General features: G+C 51.4%; 1 protein-coding gene across 1 annotated transcript in view; it reads left to right on the top strand.

Moving 5' to 3' along the window:
* Nucleotides 1-85: 85 nt before the first annotated feature.
* Nucleotides 86-11763, top strand: part of HIP1 (huntingtin interacting protein 1) — a 133837-nt gene continuing 122159 nt past the window's right edge. The window contains exon 1 of the mRNA XM_010854310.1: nt 86-264. Coding sequence (XP_010852612.1) covers nt 145-264 — 120 coding nt within the window. The 5' untranslated portion in view covers nt 86-144. The remainder of the gene's footprint in view (nt 265-11763) is intronic.

Genomic DNA, 11763 nt, shown 5'->3' with positions numbered 1-11763 from the left:
CCTTGGCAGAGTAGCAGCGCTCTCAGCCAATGGGAGGCGGGCGCCTTCCCGTTAGCGCCGGATCCCGGTGGATAGGGAGGGGCGGGCGGCGCCGTGGGGATCCCGGGGCGGCCCAGGGCCCCTGACTCGGCTCCGCGCGGCGACATGGACCGGATGGCCAGCTCCATGAAGCAGGTCCCCAACCCCCTGCCGAAGGTGCTGAGCCGGCGTGGGGTAGGCGCGGGGATGGAGGCGGCGGAGCGGGAGAGCTTTGAGCGGACTCAGGTGAGGACCGGGGCGGGGTGGGGGGACACCCCGGGTCGTGCACGGCTGGGGCATCCCGCAGTGTCTTGGAGGGGACTCGAAGGGAGTGGGGATCTTGCAGGCCCAGGGAAGGACGGAGCACGGGGGCATCTGTGTGGTGGTCAGGGCGATCCGGGAAGGTCGGGGACCCCGGGGGCATCCCGGCTGGCCTGGGGGAGAGGGCAGGGCGGCTCCGAGCAGCTGGCACGATCCGCGCGGCGCGACCGACTGGAGCCGGTCCCAGCAGGGCATGGCAGGGGTCACGGGGGCGGTGAGAGGGGAAGGAACGGGAAAAGGGGGCCGAATGGAAGGGGTGCCCCTAGGCTGGGAAAGGTCCCTGGGGTGGGGGCCACAGGGGGGTCGCATTTGTGGCAGCGGAGAGTGGGGCGCTGAGTCGGGAATGTGAAGGCTGGGGCGCCCTGTCCTCTCCGCTCGATCACTTCAGGACTACGTTGACATTCCCCCCATCCCTAGCATCCCCTTCCTTGTGCCTCTAGCTTAGCTCACACCACCCCCCAGCTGTCGGCCTCGGAGGACCGGACTGAAGGGGTCTGAGCCGGGAGGAAGGAATTTAGGAAATGCGGTGTGTGGCCGAGTTTGGAAGATGACCGGGGGCTGGAGGAGGGGGCCGGCCCAAGGACAGAAATTGAGGCTCTTGGACCAGTGGCCCCGATTCTGGTCAAGTTGAGTTGTCCCGGGGTGCCCAGAACCCTGAATCGGGGTTTTGATTTCATCCCCCCAAATGTGCCTGACAGCTAATAGGCAGCCTGCCCTATTTGTCCAGCCTGAGCAGGGCTAGGGGCCAAAATTCCTCACTGTCATCAACAAAAAGCCACAATCCATTTTTACCTCCGAGTTTTAATGCCTGGTGTATTGATTGGACTGAATAAAGCTGACATGTTTATGGTGTTCATCGGCTCGTTTGTATGCAAAATCCATTTCACAGGGCATAGCACTTCTTTTAATCCTACTGCCAAAGTTGTATGGGCAGGTTTGTTCCTGACTCGTGCTCACTCTTGCTCTTGGAGTGGAACCTTTGAAGATCCAGGGGGCTTCCGCTGCCAGAAGCTGGTTCTGCTGTTCTATTCTGCTCCCCATCCCCCCCTCCCCAAACTTAGTACCATGTGAGGGAAGGGCAGTGGGGTTTTAGATAAAGATTGTGAGGTCCTGATTGAGTGTTCTATGTAGGGAATCTTGCAAAGAAGGAAGGTTTTCATGAAAACCCAGGGGACTTCCTTCTCTTCTTTTTCCAGGCACCTCTGGCCCTTTGCAGGTTTGTCTGGGTGGTGTAAAGTAGGCAGTGTCCCCTCCCTAGGTCATCATCCTACCCCACATGTGATGGGAGAGAAGGCTCTTTACTTCTCTCTCCCAGGGTCTGGCTGGGTTTAAGCTTTATTTTCTGACTCTGTGGATTGGACCCCAGAAAGGAAGGAAGATACTTGTCTGCTATGGGCATTATGCCCTCGTCTAGCTGTCTGGGCACATAAGGCTTCTTGCTCCAGGAAACAGTGTAAATCTTTCTTGTAATGGACAAGGAAAATAAATGGTAATTCATTCCTTCTAGAGTCTCCAGTAAAAACTGGAGCAATAGAGAAATACACATAAGAGTTTGACCCATTATAGTGATGGAAATTAGGTTTGTGAAAGTTTCTCTAGCTATCCAGGGACGTCCCAACAAGGAGAGTCTAGGTCAGTGTTAGGCGGTATCTTACATTCTGTGGGACACTGATAATTGGCCAGATTTGAGCTAGTGGCTTGTGTGTGTGTATGTGTGTGTGTGTGTCTGTAAGGGAGGTAGAATGAATCAAGAAAAGAGTTTCTCTGTTGTTGAAACTATTAGGGGAATAAGAGAGTGAAGAAAAGGAAAGAGAATAATCCTAAAACCTCACCTTAGTCAATCTGCAAAAATGTGTATTGTTTAATGGCTACTTATCCAATGTATGGGTGTGCTAGTCACTCAGCTGTGTCTGAATCTTTGCGACCCCATGGACTACAGCCTGCCAGGCTCCTCTGTCCACAGAATTCTCCAGGCAAGAATACTGGAATGGGTAGCCATTCCCTTCTCCAGGAGATCTTCCCAACCCAGGGATTGAACCCGGGTCTCCCTCATTGCAGGCAGATTCTTTACTGTCTGAGCCGTATAAACATGAGTTAGAAAAAAAATTTAATGAGTTAAGAGAGCATGAGAATCAGTGAAGGCAGACTGATGATTGTAACTGATTATGTGTTTGGCACTGTTCTGAGTACTTTATTATATCACCTTCTTTAATCTCAGTAAAGTGCTGTGTGGTGATATTGACAAGGACCTATGAGGTGAGTATCAACCACATTTTACTTGGAGAAAATTGAGGCACAGAGAAGTTAAGTAACTTGCCCAAGGTCACACAGCATGTCGTGATCCCAACCTTTAACCGCATCTCTGTGTGGCCTCTGAGTACTGGGCAGAGCACTGGAATGGGAACTGGAAGAGGCTGAAGTCTGATAGCCGGGCACATGGAGGGGCTGTGTGGCCCCAGGCAAGTTTTCCAACTTTTCTTAGCCTTGGGTTCCTTATTGCAAAATTGGGATACTACTTACCTCACAGGTTGATTGTGGGAGACTCGATTAAATGATATACATGGAGGCATTTTGTAAACTGGGGAGCAGTGTGGTGGTGATAATTGCTATAATCTGAGGGGGGAGGGGACCAGAAAAAGGCCAAGTACTGGGGCAGGCTGTGATGAACTGGTCAGTAGAGGGACACAAGTGTTCCTGGTTAATGCAGTGATTACCAGGAGTGATTGCTTCAAGTCCAGGCTGCCAGGGTGCGAAGCGGGTGGGAGCCCTCCGAGGTCTGAACCCCATCCTTCAGCCTGAGCGGGCACTTGCTGGGTAGGGAGGAGGGATGGGGCATTCCAGGAGAGAAGGTATGGTCTGGAGGCGGGTGTGAATGAGATTCATCAGTTAAGGTGGACAGAGCAGAATCGGCTCCTCCCACCTCCAAACGCCTTGCGCCTTGCACCTGCTCCCTGTCCTGTCCCCGTTTCCCTGTGACCCCAGCACCCCGTGAGCTTCCTGAGGGCGGGACGGTGTCTCGCTCTAACTTCTGTCCTCATGTGCCCGGGGCTGGTGTTAGTGGTGAAGTGACGGTAGTCTTGGGTCCAAAGTGAAGGGTTGGCCCCGGCTGGTATGCCTGGCCTGGATGGGGAACTAAGCTCTGGGCCACAGGGCACATCTGTAATTACTTGATGTTCTTTCTTAATGGCCCCCAGTTCCCTCCTGGTCCTGCTTTGTCTCTGCACTGTCAGCCGGTGGCCCTGCCCCAGGCCCCTCCAAGGACTCTGAGTTCCCTGCTTTCCTTCTGGTCGGGTTTGTGCTCCAGCTGTCTGTGCCCTCAGACCAGACTTGTTTTCCCACCGGTTGTCAGCCTCTTCCAGGAAGCCTTCCCTCCTCAACTCTCCTGGGATCATCCTTCTATTTCATGTGATCACTGTCCCTGCCAGCCCCCGGCTCCAGCTAGACCCCCGGTGTGCCCCCCACTCAGCCCATCACCAGCACCCTTCAGGCTCTGGGGACATAAAAAGCAGTTCTTGCCCTCAAAAAAGCTACAGTAATAATGATACGTAGCCTGGAGCACTTTACAGTTTATAAAGCTTTAGCACTGTTGGGACTGCACTGTGGTTGGGTGTTATCACCCTCATTGTATGGATGAGAGCTTGGTAACTTGCCCAGGACTGCCAGTTGGTGAATGAAAGGGTCAGAATTCAAACCCGAGACTCGGGGTTCTAGGCCCTGGTTCTAGGTCTCAGGCCCTGTCCACCACACTGTCCTTATATCAGCCAAGAGGGCGATTCTGGAATGAATCAGGAGGGTTGCCACTCACAGACAAAATGTCCTGTCTGTATTTACTTAGCTGGCAAATGGTTTTCTCCATGGTTTGCTTGTTTTTTCAACATCCTCTTAGTGAGTACATACTGTGAAGGGGATGCAGAGATGAGTAAGATAAAGAGACTGGCCCCAGAGGAGCTCATGAGTCAGCGGGGAGGTGGACCGGCCACAGCGGGCCTCCTCCAAGGGGGACAGAGGACCCACGGCGCCGGCAGCACTGGAGCCAGTAGCAGGGCAGGACCTGCTGCATCAGAGCCTATATTTCAACCAGACACGGAAGTTTGAGGTGCTGCACTCTGTGGCAGCTGAGTGCTGGGATCAGAAGAGAGCACAGGGCTCTGGAAACACAGAGGAAGGGACAAACCCTTAGTCACACTCTCTTGGATGGAGCCCACGACAGAGTAAAAGATGCTAACCAATCATATAATGAGAAGAGCCAGGAGACAGAAACAAATATTTGTAAAGGGCTTGCTGGGTCCTAGGGACTTGCTAGGTGATTTATAGCCATTATCTTATTTGATAGCTCAGGCTCAGAGAGGCCAAATGACTTTTCCAAGGTCACACAGCAAGCGAATAGACCAGCCAGGGCTTCAGAAGCAGATGGCAAGGCCTCTTCTCCACGTTTACATCATCTGCCATCTTGAACATGATCTTCAGCAGATGCTCAGCCTTCAGTTCACCAGCTGAAAAATTTTGGGGTTGGGCTGGAGGGATCAGTGGTTCTTAGACCTGGCTACACCGAAATCGCTTCTAACATAAAAGATTCTGTATACTGTCCCCTGCTTGCTCCCTTAGTCAGTACTGAAAACTAGAAAGGATGCTGAGAGCTTTCTTTGGCTCTGTGGTTTTGTTCTCTTCTGGTTTCCTCCCAATGATACTAATGAGAAAAGCCAGCATCGATCACACTTACTCTGTGCAAATATAGAGGCCTTGCACAGACCTCCCCTTTTAATCGTTACAAAAAACTTACAGATTATGAAGTGTTAGTCACTCAGTCACATCCGACTCTTTTGCGGCCCCATGGACTATAGCCTGCCAGGCTCCTCTGTCCATGAAATTCTCCAGGTAAGAATACTGGAGTGGTTGCCATTCCCTTCTCCAGGGGAATCTTCCCAACCCGGGGGGTCGAACCAGGTCTCCTGCATTGCAGCCAGATTCTTTACTGTCTGAGCCACCAGGACCCCACCCTGTTTTATAGATGAGGCAGTTGAGGTTGAGAGGCTTAATAACCAGCTCAAGGCTCTGAAGTGAGTAAATCACAGAGCTGGGACTCAAAGCCAGGAAGATCGGCCCGCGAGCCTGGTTTTTCCGACTGCCAGCCCTGTGGCACTGCCTGGGCCCCTCTGGCTCTCGTCCGTCTTCCTCCCCTTGGGGAAACTTGGGATCCCCAAGTCTCTGTCCTCACCCCACTTCTCTTTTACCTCCTGTCCACTTCCTCTGCCCTCATTTCCATCTGATGGTTTCTGTTCTCACCCCCATGACACCGACTTCCTGGCTTCCGTGACCACTTCCCATTGGACATCTGCTCCCTGATAAACCACTCATGCCCCAAACTCCACTTGGGCCTCCCCAGCCTGTGAACACCTGAGCCCTGCTGCCATGACTCCCATCATCTCCCAGGATCCGCCGGGAGCCCTCCCTGCCTCTTGCCTGCTCTTGCCCTCTCTTGCCCGGAGCCCTCCCTGCCTCTTGCCCACTCTGCCACACTGTATTCTATGATGTTTCTCCTATCCTTCCCTCCTTGGCTTATCGCTGTCCCTACCCTATTTCCTCTTGCCTGCATCTTTGTAATCCCATCCTTCCTGCCCCCTCAAAGAGCCTGATGACTGGTGGATTGTCCCTAATGCCCAGCACTGCCCGTATAACTCGCTCTTTCCAAAAACCTGTGCTGGCTGCCCAGAGACCCTGCAGGGTGTGGTGCCTTCGGGGTCCCTAACCCCTGTCCTCTGCAGGCCTTAATTTACAGAGCATCCTCCACCAGGCAGCTCCTGTCATCTGGTTCAGGTGTGCAGGGGCCATTCCCTACTGTGTGTCTCTCCTGTTCATCTATGCTCACATCTTGGCTTCCCTTCCACACTGGAAGTTCTTTTTTTTTTTTCCCAGTATTTATTTATTTGGCTGCACCGAGTCTTAGTTTTGACATAGGGGATCTTAGTTCCCCGACCAGAGATCGAACCCGGGCCCCCTGCATTGGGAGTGTGGAATCTTAGCTACTGGACCAGCAGGGAAGTCCTAAGACTGGAAGCTCTTGAGGGCAGGGTCTGAGTCTTAGCGGGCCCTTGCATGAGGCAGGCACTGGGGCCTGTTTGCCAAACATGTGAATGTACAGCAGTCAGAGGATCTACAGCAGCCTGGGGCCGTAGGCAGGCCTCTGCTTGCAGAACGCTTTTCTTTGCACATTTCGGAGGTTCCCTCTCTGTCTCCTTCAGTTTCCCTGATAATTGTATCTCACTAGATGCCTGCCCTGTGTGCCAGGCCTGGGCACCCAGGGTACCATGGAAGTACATCACTCAGCTCCTGAGAGCTTGGTTGGAGAGTTCACTCAGGAAAGAGCCTGATGGGGCTGGAAACAGAATTAAGGCTCACGGGTAATGATTTGAATTTCCATCAAGTTCAGACACTTGATAAACATTCCCAAACCGTGGTCTTGGACTTCCCGGGACTTCATTCTGCTTCAGGTCAGATCTTTCTGAGCTAGAAGAGGTTACCAGGAAGGGAGAGAATCCGGCCTGGTGTCCTGGGCCCCTGGACGTGGCCAAGGGCAGTGGCCTCTGTGCAGGCGCTGGAGTTTGGGGCAGAGCATAAAAGAATTTAGGATGATTGTGGGAACAGGAAGTCTGGGGATGTTAGGATGAGTATAAGAATAGGAAGTCTGGGGATGTTAGGATGAGTACAGGAACAGGAAGTCTGGCTCTGCCCCTGCATCTCATTGCAAAATGAGGAGGCTGGAAAAGATTTCTGAGGGTCCTTCCAGGTCTCAAATATTTCAGCTTTAAAAAAATATATATTTCAGCTTTTAGAACTCCTGTAAGCAACCTTTCACATTAAGATCAGGACACTTGTTTCTTCTGAGCTGTCAACTGCTGCCTTGAAAGGGGTTCCCAAATGCCCCCTGTTTGTGGGATGGGGCTCGGGTACCAGTGATGTGGGGCTCATGAAAGGATGGTGCTGCTCCTTAGGAAGGGATGGGGTGTGTCCGTGTGGTCCAGGAGAGAAGATTCCCAGCCCCACTTGGGCTCTGAAAGAGTTGCTTGCTCGCAAGGCACTGATGAGGCTCGTTTTATGCTCCCCATCTGTGGGCCCACTAATTCCACTACCTCAGGACCAAGTGTGCAGGGGGCCTGGGTGGGGTGCGGGGCGTAGCCTGGCGCGGCAGGACCATGGGCCAGCGGCCAGGGCTTCTCCCGCATCCAGAAGGGTTGGTGGCCTGGAGAGGTGCCCACCTGGGAAAGGGAACTTGTCAGCCCCACCTCTTGGCAGGATGGTGACTGCTTCCTGTTTTCCTGTCTGGGCAGGCAGGGAGGAGCCCTGTTCCCAGCTGTGGGCAGTGAAGTTGGACGCTGGGGGGAGAGGGCTGGGGACCCAAGGTGTCGTCTGGCACAGCCTGTGGGGGAGAGAGCACGCATCTTCTTGGATCTGAAAGGCCGCGCTTTACTGCCACCTCTGCTATTAGTGCTCAGAGAGCCCAGGAAGCTGGGCTATTCAGGAAGCCAGTGTGGCCAGTCACTTCTTTTAACTACCACTGTGTGAAGTTTTCAAAGTACGTTTACAAGTAACCTCTTTTCAGCCACGGAGCAACCAGGCAGTAGGTAATTTTGGTCAGTTCTCAGGCATGGACACTGAAGCCCAAAGAGCATCTGTGGCTTGCCCAGGAGCACCCAGGAAGTGGCTGAGGAGCTGAGGCTGGAACCGGGTGGGTCTGATCTCAGATTGTACACTTTCTTTTCCAAACTCCTAAAGCTGAAGCCTGGCCAGGGCTGGTAACTTCAAAAAAGTACAGAGGTGTTTTTTTGTTTTTTTTTTTAACTCCCTAGATTTTGTTTCAATTGATTTATTTGGACATTTGAAATTCCTCCCAGAAGATATTTTGCAATACATCACATCCCAAAGACAGAGGAGCCTGGTGGGCTACAGTCCATAGGGTCGCAAAGAGTTGGACATGATTGAGTGACTAAGCATAGCACAACATAACTGTCAGATAGAGTAGGAAATGGCAACACACTCCAGTGTTCTTGCCTGGAGGATTCCACGGATAAAGGAGCCTGGCGGGCTACAGTCCATAGAGTCACAGAGGGTCGGATAGGACTGAGCACAGCACAGCACAGCACTGTCAGAAAAGCCTGTATCCAGAATATGTTTAAAAAAAGGAAAACCAGAAAGGACAACCCAATAGAGAAACAAGCAGGAGGAACTTCACAAAAGAGGATAAGCAAATAGCCAATAAACATATAAAAAGGTGGACAACTTTGTTAGTAAGCAGGGAGGTAAAAATTGAAATTACATTGAGATATTGCTATATGCCCATCAGGATGAAAGAAATGAAAATGGGGAAAAAATTCACAGTGCCAAGTGTCAGCAAGCATGTGAAGCAATGAACGCGCTCCTGGACTGCTGATGGGCCGGACACTGGGGCAGCTGTACTTCAAAGCAGCCTGGTTGTCTCTCTGGTCAAAGCTATGGTTTTTCCAGTAGTCATGTATGGATGTGAGCATAGCACCATAAAGAAGGCTGAGCATCGACGTACTGATTCTTTTGAACTGTGGTGTTGGAGAAGACTCTTGAGAGTCCCTTGCACTGCAAGGAGATCCAACCAGTCCATCCTAACCTGAATATTCATTGGAAGGACTGATGCTGAAACTGAAGCTCCAATGGCCACCTGATGTGAAGAGCCAACTCATTGGAAAAGACCCTGATGCTGGGAAGGATTGAAGGTGAAAAAAGAGGGTGGCGGAGGATGAGATGGCTGGACAGCATCACTGAGTCATGGACATGAGTCTGAGCAAACTCCGGGAGATAGTGAAGGACAGGGGAGCCTGCAAAAGAGGTGGACACCACTTAGTGACTGAACAACAACAGCATTAAAGATTAGCACACTCAGTAACCCACCAAGTCCACACCAAGCAATATGCCCAACAGAAATGTATGCCCACACACCAAAAGGTATTCATAGAAGAGTATTATTCATAATCATGTTGTGTAATAACCCCAAACTAGAAACAACTCAGGAGCTCATCAGCAGTAGATGGATAAGTAAATCGTGATCTTGTCTCTCATGGGACTACTGTACAGCAGTGAAAATAAACAAACTATAGCTACCCTCAACAGCATGGGGCACTCTTTTTTTTTTCTGATAGGGACCATTTATTTTGAAGTCTTCATTGAATTTGTCACAATATTGCTTCTGCTTTATGTTTTGTTTTTTGGCTATGAGACATATGGGATCTTAGCTGCCCAACCAGGGATCGAATCTGCATCTCCTGCATTGGAAGACGAAGTGTTAACCACTGGACCACCAGGGTTAAGTCACAACATGACTCTTACAAACATAATGTTGGGGGCGGGGGGAGAGACGGACACTCAAAGGACAACTGTGAAGATTTCCATTTATATTAAGTTCAAAAAACAGGCAAAGCAAAACTGGAACTTAGGGGTGCTTGCATAGATGATAAAACTGTAAAGACAAAAGGGACTGATTATTCTAAGAGCCCAGATAAAGGTCACCTCTGAGTGCAGGAGAGATGAGTGAGGGGGAGGGTGTTCAGAGCAGGGGCACTTCTGTGGTTCTGCCATGCATCTGTGTCCTGGCCTGGATGGTGGTTTATGATAATTCATTAAGCTGTACTTTTTCGCTTCATGCAGTTCTCTCTATTTATATATTTCAGAATACAAAAGATTATAAAAAGCCTCTTTCCAGGGAGTAGGAGACTGTCTTGTGGAGGCTAAGTAAGAACCTGCCATTTAGATATCCACCCACGCTTTGAGGTCTCTCTCAAACACAGCCTCCCCCGTGAAAGTGCCTCTGACGCTGCCCTAGAGCTGGGAAGTGTTTGATTTATGAATCATGCGTCTACAAGCTGCACACTCCAAGCGCTGCTGTAACACGGAGCGGGGCGGGTGACACCTATCATTAGGCTACACTTAGCATGGTGCCCTCAGCTCCTGTTGACGTGTGTCTTGTGTCTCCCTCCCTCAGTAGCAGACAGGTGCTCGTTCCTCACTCATCTTTTGGTGAGTTGCCCCAGTGTCTTGCAGAAGGCTTTATACCAGCCCCAGCTCAGGATGTCTGTTAAATATGAAATATATTAGAGAGAAGTTCTCAAAGGAGAGAATGAGAGAAGAAAGTATGTCTCTAAGCTCAAAAGAAAGCACATTTGAATAAACCAAAGACCCAGATGGTAGGCACAGAACCTCAGACTTGGCTCCTGCTCCAAAGATTTAGATCAAGCCAGACATGATGAAGGAGAAGAGGAGGAGAGGAGGGCGTCAGAGGATGAGATGGCATCGCCAGTGCAATGGACATGAACTTGGACAAACTTCCGGAGATGATGAGGGACAGAAAGGCCTGGCGTGCTGCGGTCCATAGGGTTGCAAGGAGTCGGACACAACTGGGCGACTGAACAACAACGAGGCGTGATGAGCCACTGTGAGAACCTGGGAGCTTGAGGAGTGTCACCTGGGCACACGGCAGAGATGCTGACCTAACAGTGACTCTTTTGAGGTCTCTGTCTGGCTGCGTGGTCCCTCGGCCAGCCCCTGGTGACTGCTCTGTGAGTTAGCGCGTCTTACCTAGGCTGCCACGTGCCCCTCTCCCGTACTGGCCTGGATGCATATTCCTTCTCTGGTCTTCCTTGGATCTGGCTTAACTGATGCTATATTCTTCCCTCTCATTTCCCATAATCCATCAGAAAGATACACAGGCGTGAGTGCGTGGTTTCCTCTCTGAGCAAGATCAGCTTCCCTTGGAGTCACAGGTGAGCCCAGGGCTCTCCCTCTCCAGGATTAGCATGTGTGTGCTCATTTGCTCAGTCATGTTCAACTCTTTGCCACCCCGTGGACTGTAGCCCACTAGGCTCCTCTGTCCCTGGGATTCTCCAGGCAAGAATACTGGAGTGGGTTACCGTTTCCTACTCCAGGGGATCTCCCTGACCCAGGGATCGAACCCACATCTTTTGGGTCTCCTGCATTGGCGGGAGGATTCTTTACCACTTGAGCCACCTGGGAAGTTTCCAAAAAGATGCACATCGAGTGCCTTTTCTTTGTCCCCTCAAGTTCCTGGTACAGCGTCTGGCCCTGAGCAACTCTCAATACAGGTTTATGGAATGAAGGATAAAATCTTTTTGGTGAAGGACTGAGTGAGCATCAGCCATTTTTGGTCCCAGTTCTGGACTGTGAACCCTGATTTACAGTCCCTGAATCTGGGATCACATGAGCATAATTGGAGCCACCCAGAGGGACCCTGGAAACCTCGTCCCTTTGATGTAACTGTGGGTGGTCCTTGGGGACTTCCTGTTGATTGCCATCTCCCTGACTCATGCCTGGAAGTGACTTGCCATCTCCTGCTTCCCTTGAGATCCTTATTCCAGGATGGGACCTCCCTGTGCAGCCGAGGTCCTG

The sequence above is a fragment of the Bison bison genome, unplaced genomic scaffold, assembly GCF_000754665.1.
Source record: "Bison bison bison isolate TAMUID 2011002044 unplaced genomic scaffold, Bison_UMD1.0 scf7180017864340, whole genome shotgun sequence".
Classification (NCBI taxonomy): domain Eukaryota; kingdom Metazoa; phylum Chordata; class Mammalia; order Artiodactyla; family Bovidae; genus Bison; species Bison bison.
The sequence above is the reverse complement of the archived record's forward strand: the minus strand, read 5'-3'. Positions and strand labels throughout refer to the sequence as shown.